We start from the raw sequence: 21631 nt of genomic DNA, 5'->3' as shown, positions 1-21631 counted from the left end.
CATGTCTTTGATAAGAACATGTCTCAGATTGCGTCTCTTATCGAGTGCTCGGTACCGTGCCTGATAAACATGAATGCCAAGTACGTAATTGATGAGTGACATTTATGTCACTCTTATGAAGTATTTTTAGAGTCATTTTCGCGTTTATTTTATCTTATTTTTCCTTTCTTTCTCTTGTTTTCTCTTAATAACATTTCTTGTTTATTTTGGTAATTTTGTCGTGTTTTAGTTCTTTTCATAGTTTTTATTAGAATTAGTTTATTTTCGTATTTTATTTGCTTATGATTTGTTATATTTCGTTCTTTATTTTTCCTTGAAAGTATTCTAATTTACTTTCATTTATTTTAATTAGTTTTGAGTCTATTTTATTTCACTTTCTTTACTTGTATAGTTTTATTTAATTTTTATTAGTTTAGTGTTATTTATCTTATTTTATTTTACTTTATTTTACCTTTTCTTTATTTTATTTTATTTTATCTCTTAGTAATACCCTCGTGTTTTTTGTTGTAGGTGTCCCGGGTTTCAAGGTCATATTCGTGTTCGGAGGTCCAAGGTTCGAGGCGCAAAACTTGAGCCAACCCATGCTGCCAGCATTATCCTAAACCCCACACCTTATCCTCCACCACACACACACCAACAACACAAGCAGCACTCTTCCCCTGCTTTACCCCGCAACACCACCAACACCAACAGTAACATTAACCTCTTCCTTCCACTCACACCACCTGACCACAGCAGCCCCTCACAGCACCCAAACCAGCCACACAACACCATTCACCACCAGTCCAGCCTTACCATCGCAAACACCACACACACCAGCAGCCCACCAATTTACACCACACAGTAGCCACACAACACCACTCACCACCAAACCAGCCTGCAACCCCTCACACCACCGCACAGCTGCCGCAACAACCATACCTCCAGCCGTAACAGCAGCCGCACCACCACCAACCCGCAATTGCCCAAACCAGCCACGCATTCCTATCCCCTGATCAAATTCACAACACCTCCTCCTTCCACCACAATCAGCGCACCTGCACCACCGTCAACAACCACCACCAATTAAGCAACCAATCGACCCAAAAATCAGAACAATTAGCGAACTAATCAAGTTCGAGCAAACCAATGAGTGTTCGGCCGAACGTCGAGTCAGAGAATTTGGGGGTTTTGTTATTCGAAGAGGAGTGGTCGAACATACCCATGGTTCGACCGAACCAACCCCGTAGTTCGGTCGAACCAGCCATCGGTTCGATCGAACCATTTCACGAGACTCGCACATGGTTTTTAATGAGGATCGAAAGGCCTCGATTTGATGATGATGGTTGATGAACGGTGGTGATGAAGATGCGCTTCAATGGAGTTCAAACCTCAAGCAACCAATGTGAAGGAGAAGAAGAGAAGAGGGCGTCTGATTGTTTTGTGGGTGGGGGATTTGTTTTGTTTTTACTTTTCTTTTTATTTTATTTTTTTTATTCCTTTTTCTTTTCCCTTTTCTTATTTTTCTTTATTTTATTTTATTTTTATTTTAGTTTCTGATTTTTTTTAGTTTTCCTTTTAATTTATTTTATTTTATTTTCTTTTTCTATTTTTTTCCTAGTTTTATTAAGTTAGTAAAAATACCCATTTTTTGGGGTAATTGGATATGGAAGAACTATCTATTCTTCTCTCTAAATAGTTTTAGGTTAGGTTAGGATTAGTCTTCATTGGTAGAGAGAGAGAGAGTGTGGTTTTCTTCATTAATGAACTTGGATCTTGAAGAAGGAGCTTGTTCAATCCTTTGTAGACCTTCATCTTCAATTAATGAGCAATCTCTTACTCTTTCTCTTTACCTTTGTTTTTTTTTTTTTTTTATTTTTTTTTTATTTTGCTTATTTGCTTTTATTTTTCTTCTTTGCTTATTAATCATGTTGATGCTTATTGATTTGATGATTGATATTGTTTTCAACATGATTTGTGAGTAGTCACCTAGCCAAGGGTGTGGGGATGGTGTAGTTGCTAATTGTTCATGCTTTTAATGTTGGGGTTATGTTAATGGTGATTAAAGTCTTTGCATGCTTGATATTCTTTGGTCTTTCTTGCAAGTGCACATTGTTAGTTGATCAAAGATGAGTCTTTACTAACAAGTAACGGAAGTTGACTTAGTTGAGATTCATTACTATCGATTGTTATTTAATAGTACCTCCTAGTATATGGTTCTAATGTGGAAACATAGAGGCTATGTTAGGAGAAGCCAATTGACCCCGGAAGCGGCTAGATTGGACCCTTTACTTCGGTATTCATGCATGTTTAGTTTACCATTGATATGCTACTTTGTTATTGTATGGTCAAGCGTCAACTTCACCTACCCATTTCCCTTGGTGCCTTAATGTTTTATTTCTTGTTTTAGCATCTTTAGACTTTAGTTTATTTATCTCCTATTCCAGACTAGCTTAATTGTCGATAACATTTGGTGGTGTTTACCGTTCTCTGTGGTTCGACCCCTATGCTTGCCTTATACTCGTATTAGGTTTGTTTAGGTTGTATAAATTGTATTTGATCTAGGGATAGACAATTGACGACGCGTTTATTCCCTTGTCAGTAATAGACCGCATGATCGGGATTGCCCACACTTATAAAATAAAATAAATGCTTAAGAAAAAGAGAGCTAAAAAAGAGATTCAAATGCAAGGTTGCACACCTTGGGGGCTTATCGAGGGTCTTGAGCCTTTATCTCCTTCTTCTTCAAACCTTTAGCCTAACCACGTTACAACCCTTAAAAGACCTCTTTGTGGTATGCACACACTTGTGCAAGGTTCGGCTAGAGCTATGTTCGGCCTGATTCCGAACAAATACGTAGGCAACCTCACATCGAGGTGCGACCGTAATAAAAATACATTCATATTTACATTCATAATTGATCATATCTAGGAATCTCCTAGCTCATCCCTATCCACTTAGAGCTAGACTTGGGGGCTTGATCCCTACATTATTAATTTACCTAGCCTAAATAGTCACCATCATTTGATTCTTCTTGAAAAAATATTTTCCCACATGCTTAGCTCTTGCGGCCTAACCTTAGTGTCACTTTCACACACTACACAGATACATGATCAAATAGTTCTTCCCTAAGGAACCCTTTTTTATGAAATATTAACACAACATTGAATCATACAACCTTCGTCATAAAAAAATCACTCATCATTCATCATTGCATCACAAAGTACGAAGTGCTTAACCTCCATGTCTAAGTTACCCAAATACTTTCATCATGGAGTCAACAATTGAGATAACCTTGGATGAATTAATCCTTGCACAACATTTGACTAAGCTTATTCAACATGCACCATCAAACACTTCGATTCTTTTTCGCGTCTTTCTTTTTTGGGAGAAAGTCTGTACCCTCCACAAAAATGACGAAATTTTTTTGCTTTTTTGCATTTTGAGTCAAGCACATCACAATACAATGCACACACGAGTTATGAGTCACACGTGTCAATTTACCTTGGGTCAACCTCAAGTCAGTCAGTCACCTTAAGTCAACCTCAAGACAGTCAATCACCTTAGGTCAACCCTAAGAAAAAAACATCAAGCCTTAGGTCAACCCTAAGAAAATCACCAGCAAAGTCTTTTGTCAATCTTTTGATTTTTATAGGATACAATGATTCAGCAAAGCACCTGTTCGTAGCCAACCGAATGATCACAACAAACATTCAAGTATCAAAGCTCTATTATTCAGAGACGTGTGGACAGTCCTATCACACTCTTTTGTTCAGAGACGCGTGGACATATCATCAAAGCTCTATTGGTCAGAGACGCAGGGACAATCCTTTTAAGCTCTTTTGTTCAAAGACGCGTGGACATATCATCAAAGCTCTATTGTTCAGAGACGCGTGGACATATCAGCAAGCTATATTGTTTAGAGACGCGTGGACATATCATCAAGCTCTTTGTTTAGAGACACGTGGACATTTCATCAGCAACTCCTTTGTTAAAAGACGTGTGGACATATCATCAAAGCTCTTTTGTTCAGAGACGAGTAAACATCCCTCAAAAAGCTCTTTTGATCAGAGACGCGTGGGCATATCATTCAAAGCTCTTTGTTCAGAGACGCGTAGAGATATCAAAAAGCTCTTTCGCTCAGAGACGCGTGGGCATATCATTCAAAGATCTTTTGTTCAGAGATGCGTGAACATAATAAACAAAAGAAGCTCTTTTGTTCAAAGACAAGTGAACATCAACAACGGCAAAGCACGACCACAACATCAAAATAACAAGATGGCGTTCCCAAGCTTGTGGAAGGTTGTCACAACATCAAATGCGACAAATCGGTTACTATCAGAGACGTGTGCTAGACGGTGCAAGATACATGTTTCTTAACTCTTTTATCTATTTTAACTAACGCTAGTTTGCAGGTATCGACATTACAAGAATGATTTAGGATCACAGAACATTCTGAATCATTCTCCGTCCCTATTGATACTTTGACTTTTGTTTTCGAAACATAAGTTTCTCCAAACTCAGTCAAAGTGGAGGCTTCTGCAGACACACATTTGTGTCTCCCCAAAACCAAACCCAGTAATGAATACTTTTCATGTCATTGATTATTGAAAAAAGAGAAAGTGTAAAAATTCTAGTGATAAGGATGTTTTTTTTATTAAAATATCTTTTCTTTCTGTTTTTGAAAATATTTCTTTTGTTACCCTATTTATGAAAAACGTGCATTCCAGTTTAGTTTGGTCCATTATATGGGTCCAATAATAGTGCAGTTGGATGGGGTTTGAAAAGACCTTTCCAACGATATATTATAAGCCCAATTCCGATGAATAATGAGGAAGTTATGGCAAAAATACTAAACTGGGCCCAAACCGGTTTTTACCTACGACCCAATGATCATGTGGAGGGTCCAAAGGTATAATTCTACTCGTAAACTAATTAGGATTAATTAAAAGCTTCTATAAGTTTCTAAAAGGTCTTGATTATCCTTTTTGAAAACATAAGATCAAAGAGTTTAAAAATGAATAAAACTTTCCTTTTTTTTTAATCCTAATTCTATTCGAATTTAAAGATGTTCAAAGACAGTCAGGTATTATTTTTTTTCCTCATAATATTTATCCAAATATTATATGGTTGGATAGATCTTGAAATTATCTTTCCAATGATATATTATAATATTAATTCCGGGCTATAACGAAAAAGATATGAATGAAATATGAAACTCTATCCAAAACTGAAACCCTTCAACTATTTCGGCCATATATTTTTATCTACTAAATATTTTAATCTCTTTACAATAGGGTTAAAAAGTAGAACTCATGAGGTTTCCAACAACATATTATATGCCTTATTTGGACTTCTGGATAAAAAGATATGATAAAAACAAAATCAGCAAAAACTGTCTTGCAGCGCCGGACGACAAGCCTGTCACGTGGCGATAGACTCTGTGACGCGGTGCTGCACTCTTTCTCGCGGCGACAGGGGCTATTGCGGTGACATCGTCTAGTTTTATTTCTCTTCGAACTCAGATTCTTTTTTATCAAATCCAGACTGATTTTTGTTATAAATAGCGTCCTTAGACCTCCGTTTTTAAGCATCAACTCTCAACCAAAATTCTCTAATTTTCTTCTCTCTCTAAGCTGAAGCTTATTCTATCTCTCACCTTCTTTATAAGCCTAGCCTTTTACAAACACATTTCCTCATACATTAGCACTAGATACACCTAGTCAAGTTCGAAGTTGCCTTCTCGCTAGACGTGAAAGGTTGATATTTTCTGAGGGTTTTTTCCCAAATCTCTATTTCAATTATTTAATTTAATTATTTGTTTTATATTTTCCTTGAAGTTACTAACGTGTGTACTTTGTTATTATAAAGAGGTACAAGGCATCCAAGTAAGTGCTTTAATTGCTTAATTGATATTATGATATAGAAATCATGTTTGGGATGTTTTTCCTAGTATCATGTTATGATGCTTTTCTTAGTATGATGTTTAGGGTGACAACAATAAGTTCCTTATATCAATTATCATTTCTATGATGCTTCCTACTGTTTTTCTTAATATCATGTTAGTATCATGTTAGGATTAAAGCTTTGATTTTTAATGTTTAGTGACATGCTAGGGTTTGTTATTAATCTTGTTAGTGTCATGCCTAGGATCTTGCTATTATTATGCTTTAACATGATTATTTTAATTATGATTATTATGATTTGGATTATGATTATTATTATTATGTTTCATGATATATATTATTGTTATTGTTATTGTTTGATCACGCATTTTATGCATGTTTAAAGGGAATTTGTACTTGTAATCACTCATAATAAGATATTAATTAATAATCTTGTTTAGGGTTAATTTGATTATAATATAAGTGATCGCCAATAATAGTTTTGTTTGTGCATTAACATTCAACCAACATAGATTAAATAGGCACTATTACAAAACTAATCTTAAGTAACACCTAAAATGTGTTACATAAAGTAGTAAAAGTGCTATTATAGACAATAAGTAACACTTTATTGGGTGATATTTCTGCCCATGTTACCTTAGGTCTTATGTAATACTTTTGGTGTTGCATGGTAACACTTTCAAAAGTGATACTATAAACCCTCTTATGTAACACTTTTTATATTATTAGTATCATTTTTAAAGTGTTACTTTTTATTTCTTAGGTAACACTTACTTGCCTTTGGTAACATTTTTCAATCATATTGTAAAACTTTATCTGACATTATGTATCATTTTTCGAACAAATGTAACAGCTTATTGATTATTAGGTAACATTTTTCAATCATATAGTAACACTTTATCTGACATTATGTATCATTTTTCGATCAAATGTAACAGCTTATTGATTATTAGGTAACATTTTTCACTCATTTTTTTTAATATATTGTAGCACTTTATTTGAGATTATGTATCACTTTTTACAAAATAATGTTACACCTTATTAATTAATAGGTAACATTTATTATTAATATGTAACTTTTTTTTATCTTAAATATAAAAATAATATTAACATGTACAACAAATATGAATGTGAAATTAACACATACAGTAGACAATAATTTGAATTGATAAAATTTCATAATTTATTTAAAAAGAATCCATAAACACCAATTTTTTGTTTGCCTAGAAGTAACAACAGCTAGCAGCAACTTACAATAACATTAATCAGCAGTACAAGGCCAACAGGTAGTAGTAGCAACAAACATAAGTAGCAGCAAGCATCAATAACAGCATTAGACGTTAGTACCAGTAGCAGCAATAACAGTAACATTGGCATCTACATACATGCAAGCATGTTTTTTTGGGCCCTATAGCATAACGAAAGTATTTATTTCCATCATTTTTGAACTTACAATGCTCTAACTCATGGTATCTCACTCCCCTGCTCATACATGGATGAGAAGTAGTAAATATAATTAGAATTTAAAAAAGTATAAACTGATAGTCTAGTAGTAAATGAAATGTACTTTTGAGCAGGACACGACCCTCAGGCTCTTAGTTCAGCCGACATTATTGAGATGCTCATTTCTTTTCACATGCTCGCACACCCTAAGGCTCTCAGCTCAGGTGAACATTACATAAAAGAGCTGAAATATTTTGCAGTCTACGTGGTTTTGGCTTAGATGCACTCTTTTGTTTTATACCATGCCATAAAAGTGTCTATGTGTTTAGCATGAGAAGATTTTAATGATTAGTGGAATACTAATTATAGATGGCAACGAGTTCAAGATAAATGCCTAACGCATCACTAACATAGTGACACCTATTGACTCATGGGTCCACAATAACTCTAACAATTAGCAAATCACAGTGATCCTATATGATTTAGCTACTATCTAGAGTACTATTACACATGATGATTATATGGACAAAACTAAAATGCGGCTCTTATAACTAAGATGAACTAGAAAGACACACTAATATAGTGAGATTTAGATAAATCACATGCCTTGCGAGCACTAAATTAATGCATATCTTAAATACTCATTCAAACTTTAGTCATTGCATAACTCTTATAAGTACCACTTCACAGTAAAGTAGACTATCGTGCTAATTTGCCAGTCCTTAGCTTGTACAACCGAGAGCTTGACTAGAAGTAATTGATAATGTAGCTAGGAGAAAGAGATAAATAGAGTATTAAAACAGAGTTTTCTGACTGAAGTAGAAGCTAAACTTATCTAACACTTTAAATCCAAATATAAAATCATGCAAAATCCAGAAGAAAAAAAAAAGAGTGAATTGCAAAAAATTAGCCAAATAATCATCTTAAGACTCACAAAATTATAACTTGGAAAATATAATCAACTTCTTTTACTCACCGTTTCAAACATTCTCACTAGCCCATAGTCCATCCAAACCCTTGACCAAAAGAAAAAAGCAAACAATGGGAAATTCTAGAATGAAAAGCATGATTCATAAAGCTCAAAATATAAAGAATAAGTACAATTCAAGGTATGTATGCAGCCACTATACAATCAATTTGGAGTTATAAGGTAAAAGATCCCTCACACAAGGACAACTGGACAAGCATGGAACTATAATTAGACTATAAAATTCACAATTTCTAGAAGTACTTTCCTGTCATAAACATATATACAACAAACAAGTAAGTGATGCTCTCTATATTCAAAGGGAGGGGGTGTGGGGTAATTTAAGTATGGAGTCATCTTTGTTTGAATTAGTTAAACTAAATGCTATTTTCTACTTTCCTTGATCATAAAAGTTTTTTTTACGAATTCAACTGTGAGAGGTGATTACACATTAATGGCATGAAGACAGAACAATTATCCACATTTGAACTCTTACCTCCAAAATTTATTTCTTAACAATCCACTGTAAGTAAGGGCACGATGAACCAACCAAAAAGATAAGCTATTGCATAATCATATTTGCAGCCTCTGTCTTGCCTAATCCACTCTTGTAACTAACTAATATGGATTTGCTTGCATTAAGTTTCATTCATCAATGTCCTATAAAATGAAATGTGATTCTAAGGAAAAACCTTGTTTGCAAAAATCTCATTACTCCATTTATATCAGATAGAGAATTGACATATTTCAATGATAACAAAAAAGTCATAAGTCTATAATTTATGAAATTATATCAGAAATTCTTCTCTATTTTCTAGAATTAAAATTCAATAAATCAATGTGGATATTCAGCAATCACTTAATTCAACTAACATCATCAAAGCCTTACAAAATTGAAGCTACAATGTGAATCAACTCAAACAAATATAACTAACCCGATTCCATGATTATAGCTTAATATTAAAAAAAAATAGCAATCCTAGGAGTGGTGGTTTTGGCAGTAGCAAGAATAGCGACATGCAGTAGCTTGAATATCAAATACCATTCCTCCGATTATAACTGGCTTATGAGGATTAAATTAAGAAAAGAAAATTTTAAATTTAAATTGGTTAGATTAGTCAACAAAGATCAAATTACAAGGTAAATCAAATCAGCAATAATCGCAAAAAAAGAAAAAACAAAAATCCCAAATTCATCAAAATACTTTAAGCAATTAGGATTTATGCAAAATTCAGTATGATGATAGTGAAATTAAACATGTTAATAGGCAAATTCAACATCAAATTAAGATAAATTTAACTAACTTAAATTCCTACTGATAATGGAAGGGAGGGGGAATAAAACTAACCCTGACCCAAACTTTAAGGTGGAAGACAGTGAAAATGGAAGCCAGGTGGGGCCAATCGCTGTCTTTGGAGGTGGCAATCATCGCTATCTCTTCAACTAGGACTGATTGGGTTAGAGCATAGGTTGCGAAGGAGGCTGCGGTGGACGAGGGCTACAGAGGAGCACCGAGAATAAGAAGGGGGTAGCAGTGAAAAGGAGGTGTCGAGGTGCAAATTTAAGAGAAAGTGAAAGCTTAATGGAGAAATCGATAAATACGAGGGAGGAAGAGAGCAAGTTATGACTTGTAAAACCGTGAGGTTCTTTTAATAAAATAAAAATTATCAAATTATGTTTTACAACCAAGTTCTACCTAGTATATATTGAAGTGTTACAACCAAGTGCTACCTAATATTAAAGTGTTACTATAAAGTGTTATCTAACATTAAAGTGTTACAAAAAATGTTACCTAATACCACAATGTTACATAAGTGTTACTTAAAAATCAAACAATCATGAAATTTGTATAGTGTTACCAATGGATGTTACTTAAGCCCAACTTTGTAGTAGTGAGGGTAAACTTATTGATTGCATGTTAGTCAGAAAGTTCACCTGAATATGAGAAGAATAAAGTAGAGGCCTATTATTAGGGCAGGTTCTTTCTCTTTTAGATTGGATTTGTACCTTAATCCTCGAACTTTCCAGTCAAGGTTCCAGACCTATTGGAGTTAACGATCTTTTGGATCGTTAAGGGGTGTAAACTTCACCATGTGAACGGTTTACAAGTTCCTAACACTTGTTGGCGACTCTTTTGCTCTAGATTTCTTCCCTTTGGACGCCACCATGCTTTAATGTATGATCACAGTGGGATTCAAGTTTGGGGTAATGCTTGAAATATTCCCTACACTCCAAAAGCATCTTCCTCCTTAGTAAATCACCAATATCAAGACCCGGACCTCGTACAATGCCTACAACCACAAAAATAGAGCAAATAAAGGAGAAAAGAGTAGAAAAACCGACAAAATGCACCAAAACTACAAAATAAGAGAGGAAAGGTAAAGCCAAGACCAAATGCATAAAACTAGGCATTTATTAAGCATGAAAGATATGAAAAGAGGAAGAATACAACCTAAATTCTCATCAAATGGGTGCCATTTATAACACCCATCAAATACCCCCAAGCTTACCTTTTGCTCGTCCTCGAGCAAAACAAAACCAAGGGAGAAATGATGAGCTTATTCATACAACAAAAAGAAGAGAAGAGACAAGAATATACACTAACTCACTTTCGTAGGAATCACGGTCAATTTTAGCAACTAAAGACAAGCCATTTAAACCCTATCGCCCGAGAGGACGAGTGATGCTCTAGTAAAGGTTTCCTAAGAGATTAACCTATAACTCTCGTAATAATAAAAACAAGGCAACGCATGAAGAAGAAACCGAAATACAAGAAAAGCAAACAAATGTTCATGAAAGGACTTTTCCAAATGTACAAGCATAAATGAATGCAAATCTTTCTAAACATGTAAGGGAGTGCACGTTCCAAGATATCTAAGGTTGATTGAAACATAGGATATGCTAAGCATAGAGAACTAATGAAACACAATTCACTTTCATCATAACATTTTAGCACATTCTCCCAATTGGCATCAAATCTACTTTTAGTGAAGGTCTCTATAGTTCCTCGAAGGAACCGGAAAAACAATAGATTTGAGGTTTCTCAACATCTTTACTTTGCATCCCCTTTCCTTAGGCTTTAACTCATAATGCCCTCCCTCGATATGTGACTCAACCTGTAGGTCAAAAGGTCTTTCCCAATTGTTGTAATGTAAGGGCAAAAAGGGTGAGGGTAGGCTAAAATTTACAAAATTGGTGGTGTCCCTAATAGTGAAGTAAAGAAGGTGCCTTCTTAGAATCACAATCAAGTAGTCACCAAACAAAAACAAACTAACACCCACAAGCTTAATCAAAGCTATACTCACAAACATATATACAAGAAGCGTAAATGCTTCTCCCCCAAGCTTAAATGAAGTATTGTTCTCAATGCTTAGAAAGGGAGAATAATTCACATTAAAATATTTTTTAATTTTCTCATTTTCACTTTTTTTGTTGTTTTTTTTTCAAAGTGATTGTCCTTGCCTCTTTTGACTATGGAAGACTCTTACAACTTTGCATTTATTATGTCCTTGCCTTTTAAAACTTTTGACCGCTTTTTCCATCATACAGTTGCCATTATTCACAAAATATACACAAAACACAAGCTTGTTTACAAAAGGAACTAATATCCAAACTAATATACCACAAACTCCAAGAACATGATGATTTGCTTCATAAAAACAAAAAATGGAACAAAAAGAAACAAAAGGCTCAAAGTTCTAAAGATGTGGCTTAGCTTGAAAAAAAGGGAAAAGGCTCAAATGGTTAGCAAGAAGGCAAATGTAAACCCAATAACTAGAAATAAAGAAGATTAACCTAGAAAAAGAAAAATTAACACCCCAAAAAGATGCCTTTGTCCTCCCTAGATGGTTCGGTCTCGTGTTTGAGAATTATGAGTCAAGATTCAAGATAAGGTCCGCAATAGTCAAGGATCCATGCCGCTCATGCAAGATATGTAGAAGGCTTGAAAACAATGAAACCTCACATGGTTGTAGCAAAAACTCGCTATTAGCTACAAATTCACCAAAAGGGAGCAATTGCAAATTTTCAAAAACTAATAGAATCCGGCTTCAAGGTCTAAATAGTCCTAAACGACTACCTTAGCATACTCTATCCTAGAATCAACCAAACATACTCTCAAACCGTGCACACCGTTACCATTTAAGAAGAAAAGCATTCAACTATACAAGTCCAAAAGTATTATGTCAAGAACAAAACAAAGATACATTGCATATTTGCCTTGATAGAAACAAAAATCTTTTTGGAGTTTTTCTAGATATAGAACATGGAAAAGCATATACAAAGGTGCATAGCATTTATGAATTAACATCCCATCAAACATGATAGAATACCGTCCCCCAATCTTGAATGAGACAATACACTAAAACATAAATCATAGAAACCATGGGAGGGGAAAACAAGGAGATCAATCCAACAAACCAACATATATCCAACAAGGCATCAACCACTTCAGAAAGAGCAAGGAAGGATATTACCGAATAATGGGTGGGTGTTGTTTAGGGTAAAAATACCCTAGACATGTGGACCAATAAGAGAAGGCCACGTGTCAAGCTCAGGCTGGCCCAAGTGGCCCAATAGCCACCTGACACGTGTCCCCTTCAGATAACTTCTTAAATTGCTGCCTTCAAGGGCCTAAATCCCAAGAAGCGCCGTAATTCGGCACAGCTCACTGAAATCTAGGTCAAGTGACCTAGATTGGGGCACACCTACCAACGACCCTATAAATAGGGAGATATTTCACCATTTTGGGGACACAATCAATCATTTATTACACCTACTTTCTCTCTCATTAGAGAAACACATGAGCTTGGAATCCAAGTAGATACCCACCTAAATTTCCACACTCTTTATTCTCTTGCAAGTTACTTACTTGATCGTCAGAGGTGGAGCTCCAACAACCGGAGTCTCCGTTGTTTTGCAGGTGCAGCTCGAGCCGGACCAATCTTTGTGACATAATTCTACCGAGGGACAATAATACCAAAACATTTGGCGCCGTCTGTGGGGACAGTACATTAAGGATGGTTCAAGAGTATGTACCACCTTCTGAGCGTCAGGTAGACCAACCGGAGGTCTTTACTGACCAAGAGGAGGATGATCCTCAGGTCGAAACATATATAGCCAATGATGGCTCTCTGATAACCAAGCGCATATGGCCTAGGGAGACTCTAGAGCGGGGTGCAAGCTAGGCGGGTACAAGTCGACCTCCTGGATAGTTGGAAGAGGAAATCCATAACCAAGCGCATCCGCCCCAGTCACCCAAGACGAACTAATGAAATTCATGACTAGTTTCAAGGGTGAAATTAAGGATCTGATCACCAAGAGCCTGGCTGACCCAAGCAAGGGTCAGTTGGCAAGGAAGACTCCTCTGGAGAAGAGGAAGCCAGTCAAAGATAGGCAGCCAACTCCGCATCTAAAGGAGAAGGCATCCGGGTGATGAATTATATTTATATAGGGTTCTTAGGCACGTTTATGTTAGTTTTTATACCTTTTTCTTAGTCTTTTTGGTCGATTTTAGGGTCATATCTGCATAAGTCATTCTATATTGCTCTATTACGCTCCGTTTGTGTATTTCTTAATGTTTCAGGTGATTTCGTAGTCATTTGGACGCTTTCGAAGTATTTGGAGATGATTCGAATGATATTTGAATGGAAATAGATGGATCGAGTTCATTTACCGGGGGATTTATGCTCTTGGATGTCGTCTCTAAGGATTATATGCATGCGAATTGAAAATAGCATCCACAAGGATCGATATGCACTTTTCGGAATTGAATTTGGGTTCGGAACAAAGGAAAACGAAGGCTTGCAAAGTATCAAAAAGGTCCTTTGTGCATTGTTTTATCCATATCTCGAGTTCTACAGATCGGGTTGAGGTGATTCGAGTTGGGTTGGAAACTAGACTTGAAGAGCTTTCCAATGATAGGTCGCACGCCTTCATAAAATTCCTAGATTGAGAATTACAGCCTTCCGAAATCGGTCCTGCAAATCTGCCAGCAAGCGCCCAGCCATCGGGCGATGGTTTAGCCGCACAAACGACCCTTCGAATCTGCCTAGCCCGATGGAAATCCATTGGCCGATGGTTGTCGTCGCAGCCCTTGATCACTCGACCATCGGCCATCCATCGGGCGATGGGTCTGGCGCGCGGGAAACTTATTTTCCGCCGATCGTAATTCTCTCGACCAATTAAAAGATGACCTTTGTTACTTTTATTTCATTATTTTTATTTTATCTATTTTATTTTATTTAGGATTAGGTTTGAATATAAATACTTGGGAGGATTCTATTTTCCTTTTTTATGCTTTATTTTTCTAGATTAAACGCTTCTTAGTTTTCTTTCTCTCCATTGTTGAACCCTAGCTTTTCATTCTTCATTAATTCAATCATCGAGGTATTTTAATTATTCTTTTCGTTCTTTATTTATTTTATTAATTATGAATTCAAGTTTATTTATCTCTTTTGTTTTGTTTATCTCAATTATGAGTGAGTAGTCGTTTTCTAGGGTTAAGTCAGGGAAGCCATGTTTATACCATGATTATTTGTGCTTATTTATTTATAAATTTATGAATTAGGGTTTGAATAATTCCAATTGATTTGTTCTTTATTGTTTAATTCATGTAATTGGCCAATATCATGAGTTAATTATTTAGCTAATAAAAATTAGAATTGAAAGATCATATTTTTATAGGCTTAATTACAATTGGCGAATTTGATTATGTTAGCGACCGAACTACATATGTTAATTCGTAAGCGTTAATTCCCGGCCGTAGGATTAACAAGTGCTTTAATTATTCGACCTAGTTTGTTTATTAATGGATTGTTTGCATTTCTTGGATTGGTATAAGCATGGTGGACCGAACGTATGCCCTAGACTTTAATTTGTCTGAGAACAACCTTATTTTCATTATTGTCATTCTTTAGTTAATTACTCATCGAATCATTATTCGTTTATAGAAATAGTTCATATAATTGGGCAAAAACTAATAGAACCTGTCTCCCTGTGGGATTCGACCCGTATTTGCTAAATCTCTGCTAACAACAGACACCGTGCACTTGCGGTATAACTTTTTATTCACCAAGTTTTTGGCGCCGTTACCGGGGAGACGACTAGATTCTATTAGTTTTAGTTTGATTGTTGAACTGTTTTTATTGTCCCATTGGAACTTCTAGTTTCAATTGGGACATTCTCATTGCTTTCTTTTCTTTTTGTTTATGCCCAGGTCAAAACGAACAGGTGATTTGATCCCTACGGATCCGGACTTGGACAAGACCCTTAGGCAACTCAAAAAACAAGGGAAAGGGAAGCAGAAAAAGACCCACTCACAGAAGAGCTCTACAACACAGTCTGACACACGCAAAGAGATGACTGATAATAGGTCTCTTAATTCTTACGGAGTACCATCCCAAGATGGCATTCCAACGGGTATTAAAATGCCAGCAATCACTGCAGAGAACTTCGAGATCAAACCCGCATTGCTCAGTATGGTCCAACAAAATCAATTTAGTGGCCATCCTACTGACGAGCCGATTTATCACTTGCAGCGATTTCAACAATTATGCTCCACTATTCATCACAAAGGAGTCACTCAAGATCAATTGAAGGTGATGTTGTTCGGATTTTCCCTTCGCAATAGAGCTCAAAAGTGGTTGAACACTGTCGAGGAGACGGAGTGGAGCAAGATTTCTCAAGCATTCCTCAAAGAATATTTTCCCCCTGAAAAAACTGAAAAGATTCGACATCAAATATCAACATTTTCTCAAGAGTCGGGGGAATCTCTTAGGGAAGCATGGGATAGATTCTTAGATCTTCAACGATCATGCCCGCATCACAATTTTGAGAAGTGGAATCTTGTTCGTATTTTCTATAACGGACTAGAACCCGAGACTAAATGTATTGTTGATTCTGCTGCAGGTGGTGTTTTCCTTGACAAGACAATCGAGGAAGGGTATGATTTTCTTGCAAATCTTGCAGCCAACCACTTCTCATCTCCAAGAACGCGACCAAAGAAAGGGAAGATGGAAGTTGAAGCCTATTCACTCATGACATCTCAAATGGCTCAATTAACTGCAAAGATTTAAGCATTGCAGGCCGCTCAAGAATCTTCTCTTTTATCTGTTAATGCTATGTCTTCTCAACCTTCGCAAACTAATTTTTTTTGTGAATTGTGTGGTATACAGGGTCATTTTGGATATCAATGTGCTTAGAATTCTCAAGACACCAATCAGATGGAGCAGGTGAATGCCTTTCAACAAAGGCAACCAAATGATCCATATTCTAACACATTTAATCCAGGTTGGAGGAATCATCCCTAACTTTCATACAAAATCAATAATGTTCAAAATCCTCAACCTCAGCAACAATGGGCACAACCTCAGCAACAGTGGTCACAGCCTCAGAACCCTCAACCTCAGCAATATGTTGCAAGGCCTCTAAAACATCAACAAGGGGCCTCTCATCATCCTCCTCCGGGTTTCAATAGACCACCTTAACAACCTACTCATGGAAATGCTAGCACTCAAGAGCCTAATATGTCTGACCTCATAAGAATGATGACATCCATGAAGCAAAACACTGAAGATAGCATTAAGGAGTTGAAAAATACGACAAAGCATTTGGAGAACCAAATCGCGCAAGTCGCAGGTACCAATATCCAAAGGCAACCTGGCCACTTACCAGGACAACCTATCCCTAAGGAGACCGCCAATGCTATCACTACTCGTAGTGGTGTTAGCTATGAATGGCCCCAAATGCCTATTGATGATGCAAATCTTGAGAAGGATAAGAGTAAGGTTGCAGAGAAGGCCTTGGATGATGTTCCCACCTCAAAACATGGGAAAGCTAAAGAAAGTGATGATGAGAAAGAGAAAAAGAAAGGTTCCGAGCCTCCACCTGTCGAGCCAAAGCTACCATTCCCACATCGGATGCAAAAGAACAAGGTTGATCAACAATTTGGTAAGTTCTTGAGTATGGTCAAGAACCTTGAGGTAACTGTTCCTTTTACTGATTTAGTCTCTCAAGTTCCAATGTATGCAAAGTTTTTAAAGGAAATGATTACTAAGAAGAAAGACTTTGGTGGTGTAGAAACAGTCGCTCTAACTGCAGAGTGTAGTGCTATATTGCAAAATAAATCCCCACCTAAGCTTAAGGACCCTGGTAGTTTTTCCATCCCATGTCATGTAGGTGCATTATTCATTGATAAAGCTTTATGTGACTTAGGTGCTAGTGTGTCTGTTATGCCTCTTTCTGTTTGTAACAGGTTGAATATGGGAGCTTTAAAATGCACACAGATCACTTTGCAAATGGCGGATCGTTCTATAAAATACCCTTTAGGTGTTTTAGAGGATGTACCCGTTCGGGTTGGGAAATTTTTCATCCCTGTTGACTTTGTAGTTTTGGATATGGAGGAGGATAATAATATCCTGATCATTTTAGGTAGACCTTTCTTGTGTACTGCAGGTGCTGTTATTGATGTCAAGTCTGGATCCCTTACTTTGTCTGTTGGTGATGATACAGTGACTTTTAATCTAACCAATGCGATGAAGTCGCCTATGCTTGAGAATACTTGTTACAGGATTGATGTGCTTGATGAGATTGTGAGAGATGATACGCCTCGTGAGTTAGCTAATGATCCATTAGAAGCTTTTCTCACTCTGGAGGTCTCTGAAGGAGAAGGAGATGCAGAGATTGATTCCTTGATTCGTGACTTGGATGCCCCTAACACTGAGGGGTTTGAGGTAATGGAAACTATTTGTTCTATTTCTGAGTCACAAGTAAAAAAGGTAGAGTTAAAACCTTTGCCTCCTCATCTTAAATATGCATTTCTTGATGATAATGAGGAATGCCCTGTAATTGTTAGTGCTGAACTCGATAATAGCCAAGTTTCTAAGCTTTTGACTGTGCTTCACATGCATAAAAAGGCAATCGGGTATAGCATTGATGATCTTACAGGGAGAAGTCCTAATTTTTGTATGCATAGAATCAATTTGGAAGAGAATCATCGCCCTTGCATCCAACCACAACGCCGATTGAATCCTAATATGCAAGAGGTGGTGAAGAAAGAGGTAATGAAACTTCTTGACGCGGGCATCATCTACCCCATCTCAGATTCTAAGTGGGTGAGCCCGGTACAAAACGTTCCTAAGAAAGGGGGGACAAATGTTGTTAAAAATGATAAGAATGAACTAATTCCTACTCGTGTTGTCACAGGTTGGCGTATGTGTATCGATTATCGCAGGTTGAATACATCCACCTTGAAAGATCACTTCCCCTTACCTTTTATAAATCAAATGCTTGAAAGATTAGCAAAACATAGTTTTTTCTGTTATTTGGATGGATATTCAGTCTTTCAGATTCCCATTCATCCAGAAGATCAAGCGAAGACAACGTTCACATGCCCCTATGGTACATTTGCTTATCGTAGAATGCCATTTGGGTTGTGTAACGCCCCTGCGACGTTTCAAAGGTGTATGATGGCCATTTTCTCTGATTTCATTGAGAACATCATGGAGGTATTTATGGATGATTTCAGTGTTTATGGTTCTGACTTTGATATGTGCTTGCATAATCTTTCTAAGGTGCTTAAACGTTGTACAGATGTCAATTTGGTCTTGAATTGGGAAAAGTGCCACTTCATGGTCAATGAAGGAGTGGTACTTGGTCATCTTATTTCTGACCGTGGCATCAAAGTTGACAAGGCAAAAATTGAGGTGATTGAGAAACTTCCCCCTCCCGTGAATGTCAAGGGAGTGAGAAGTTTTCTTGGTCATGCAGGGTTTTATCGCCGATTTATAAAAGATTTTTCAAAAATAGCAAAACCCCTCACTCAATTATTGCTTAAGGATGCCACATTTGAGTTTACTGATGCTTGTATGTAGTCTTTTAACAGGATTAAGGAGGCATTGATAACTGCTCCTATCATACAACCTCCAGATTGGGATTTGCCATTCGAGATCATGTGTGATGCGAGTGACTATGCTGTGGGAGCCGTGCTTGGACAACGAAAGAAAAAGGTTTTGCATGCCATTTACTATGCTAGTAAAACCTTGGATGAGGCTCAGATGAATTATACCACCACTGAGAAAGAGCTCCTAGCTATTGTGTATGCTCTTGACAAGTTTTGAACTTACCTCATTGGTTCGAAAGTAATTGTCCACATTGACCATGCCGCTCTGAAGTATCTCCTAGCAAAGAAAGAGGCTAAACCGAGGCTCATTCGATGGATTTTGCTCCTTCAAGAGTTCGATTTAGAGATTCGAGATAAAAAGGGTGCCGAGAACGTTATTGCGGATCACCTCTCTCGATTAAGATTTCAGTCTACTTCAGATAGCCTTATAAATGACTCTTTCCCCGATGATCATTTATTCTCTGTTTCTTCTGTATCTCCATGGTATGCTGACTCTGCTAATTTTTGTGTAGGTGGTTCACATCCTCCAGATTTGACTTACCAACAACGCAAGAAGTTCTACCATGATGCCAAGCGGTACTTTTGGGATGACCCTCATTTGTATCGAAAGTGCGCTGATGGAATGTTTCAGAGATGTGTAGAGGATTGGGATACCCATGGTATCCTTCATCATTGCCATAATCTACCTTCTAGTGGACATCTTGGTTCTACTACAACTGCCCACTGAGTGCTTCAATGTGGTTTCTATTGGCCCTCATTATTCAAGGATGCTCGTGCTTTTTGCAATGCATGTGATGAGTGTCAAAGAACGGGAAATATATCAAAGAGGCAAGAGATGCCACAAAATTGGATTCTTGAGGTCGAGCCTTTTGATGTCTGGGGCATTGATTTTATGGGACCATTTCCCTCTTCCTGCGGGAATTGGTACATTTTGGTTGCCGACGACTATGTTACTAAGTGGATTGAAGCTATTGCGTCACCAACTAATGACTCAAAGGTTGTTATGAAGTTATTCAAAAAGATCATCTTTCCGCGCTTCGGAGTCCCAAGAGTTGTTATTAGTGACGGTGGTTCTCATTTCCATCAACGAACTTTCAAGGCTCTTCTTAAGAATAATGGAGTTACTCACAAGGTTGGCTTGGCCTATCATCCTCAAACGAGCGGCCAAGTCGAGGTATCTAATCGACAAATCAAAAGAATCCTTGAAAAGGTTGTCAACAAATCCCGCAAATATTGGTCATTGAAGTTGGATGATACATTGTGGGCATTGCGAACGGCTTACAAGACTCCGTTAGGGACAACTCCGTATCGGTTGGTGTATGGCAAAGCATGTCATTTACCGGTCGAAATGGAATACCTTTCACAATGGGCCGTCAAGGAGATTAATTTGGATCTAGAGAAGGCCGGTGAAGAGAGACTTTTTCAATTGAACGAGCTAGATGAGATTCGGCTCGATGCTTACGAAAATCATAGGCTCTACAAGGAACAAACGAAGAAGTTTCACGATAAGATGATCCAAAAACGAGAGTTCAATAATGGTGACAAGGTGTTGCTCTATAACTCAAGACTTCGACTTTTTCCTGGAAAACTTAAGTCTAGATGGTCCATACCTTTCACAGTCACCGATGTCAAAGCATATGGAGCCATAGAGGTTGCTAGCGAAAACGGCACGAAATTCAAGGTACATGGACAACGTTTAAAGCTATATACCGAGGGTGCTTTCATCGGCAAATTGGAGACGATTTATCTCTCCGATACATCAATTGATGCTTGATACTAAGGTAAGAAGTCGAGCTCACGACTCTAAATGAGCGCTTATCGGAAGGCAACCCGATTTCCTAACTCTTCTTTATTTTGATTTTTTTTTTTAGTTTTGTTTTTCCTTTTCTTTTTAGTTTCTCTTCTTTTTTTGTTTTTAATTTTTCTTTATTTTCTCTATTTCTATTTTCTTTTCTATTCATTTATTTATTTATTTATGCTATTCTTCTAGTTTTTTTTTTTTTTTTTTTCAGTGTTAATTTCTTTTTTTCTTTTTTTTTTTGTTTTACTTCACTAACTCTTTTAACTTTGTTTTTTGGTTATTTTTAGTGAAGGTTTAATTTTTTATTTTTTTTATTTTCATTTATATATATATAAACATAAAAAAAAAGGAGGAAGCAGAGGCAGCCAGCAGCAGGCACCAGCCCGCACAGCCAGCGGCAGGCCAGCGCCCGCTGGGCCGAGCCCCCACCAGCAGCCCAACGTTTTGCCTGGGCCGCTAGAATTCCAGCGGCCGCTGGTTCTGGCGCCCAGGCAGCTACACGCATTCCCCAAAAAAAAAAAAACAAAAAAAAAAAAAAGAAAAGAAGCTTTCAGCCTGCACGAATCCCAAGACACTCCAGCCCCTTCTCTCTCCACCTCTCCGCCACCCCACAGCCGCGCACCGCCACCTGCATC

General features: G+C 37.1%; 1 protein-coding gene and 1 non-coding gene across 2 annotated transcripts; one reads left to right on the top strand and one right to left on the bottom strand.

Moving 5' to 3' along the window:
- Positions 1-16020: 16020 nt before the first annotated feature.
- LOC145557005 (small nucleolar RNA R71) lies at positions 16021-16126 on the bottom strand. Its single transcript, XR_014092088.1, has one exon. It is a non-coding gene; the product is annotated as a small nucleolar RNA R71 (small nucleolar RNA).
- A 694-nt stretch (positions 16127-16820) lies between these two features.
- Positions 16821-19922, top strand: LOC145642737 (uncharacterized). The gene is made up of 4 exons (XM_081693912.1): positions 16821-18526; positions 18713-19063; positions 19178-19388; positions 19467-19922. Exons 1-4 carry the CDS (start codon positions 16821-16823, stop codon positions 19920-19922), a joined length of 2724 nt encoding a protein of 907 aa, XP_081550038.1.
- The last annotated feature ends 1709 nt before the right edge of the window (positions 19923-21631 follow it).

Source organism: Chenopodium album, chromosome 8 (genome assembly GCF_948465745.1).
Source record: "Chenopodium album chromosome 8, dcCheAlbu1.1, whole genome shotgun sequence".
Lineage (NCBI taxonomy): Eukaryota > Viridiplantae > Streptophyta > Magnoliopsida > Caryophyllales > Amaranthaceae > Chenopodium > Chenopodium album.
Note: the sequence above shows the minus strand (reverse complement) of the source record. Positions and strands in the feature narration are given on the sequence as shown.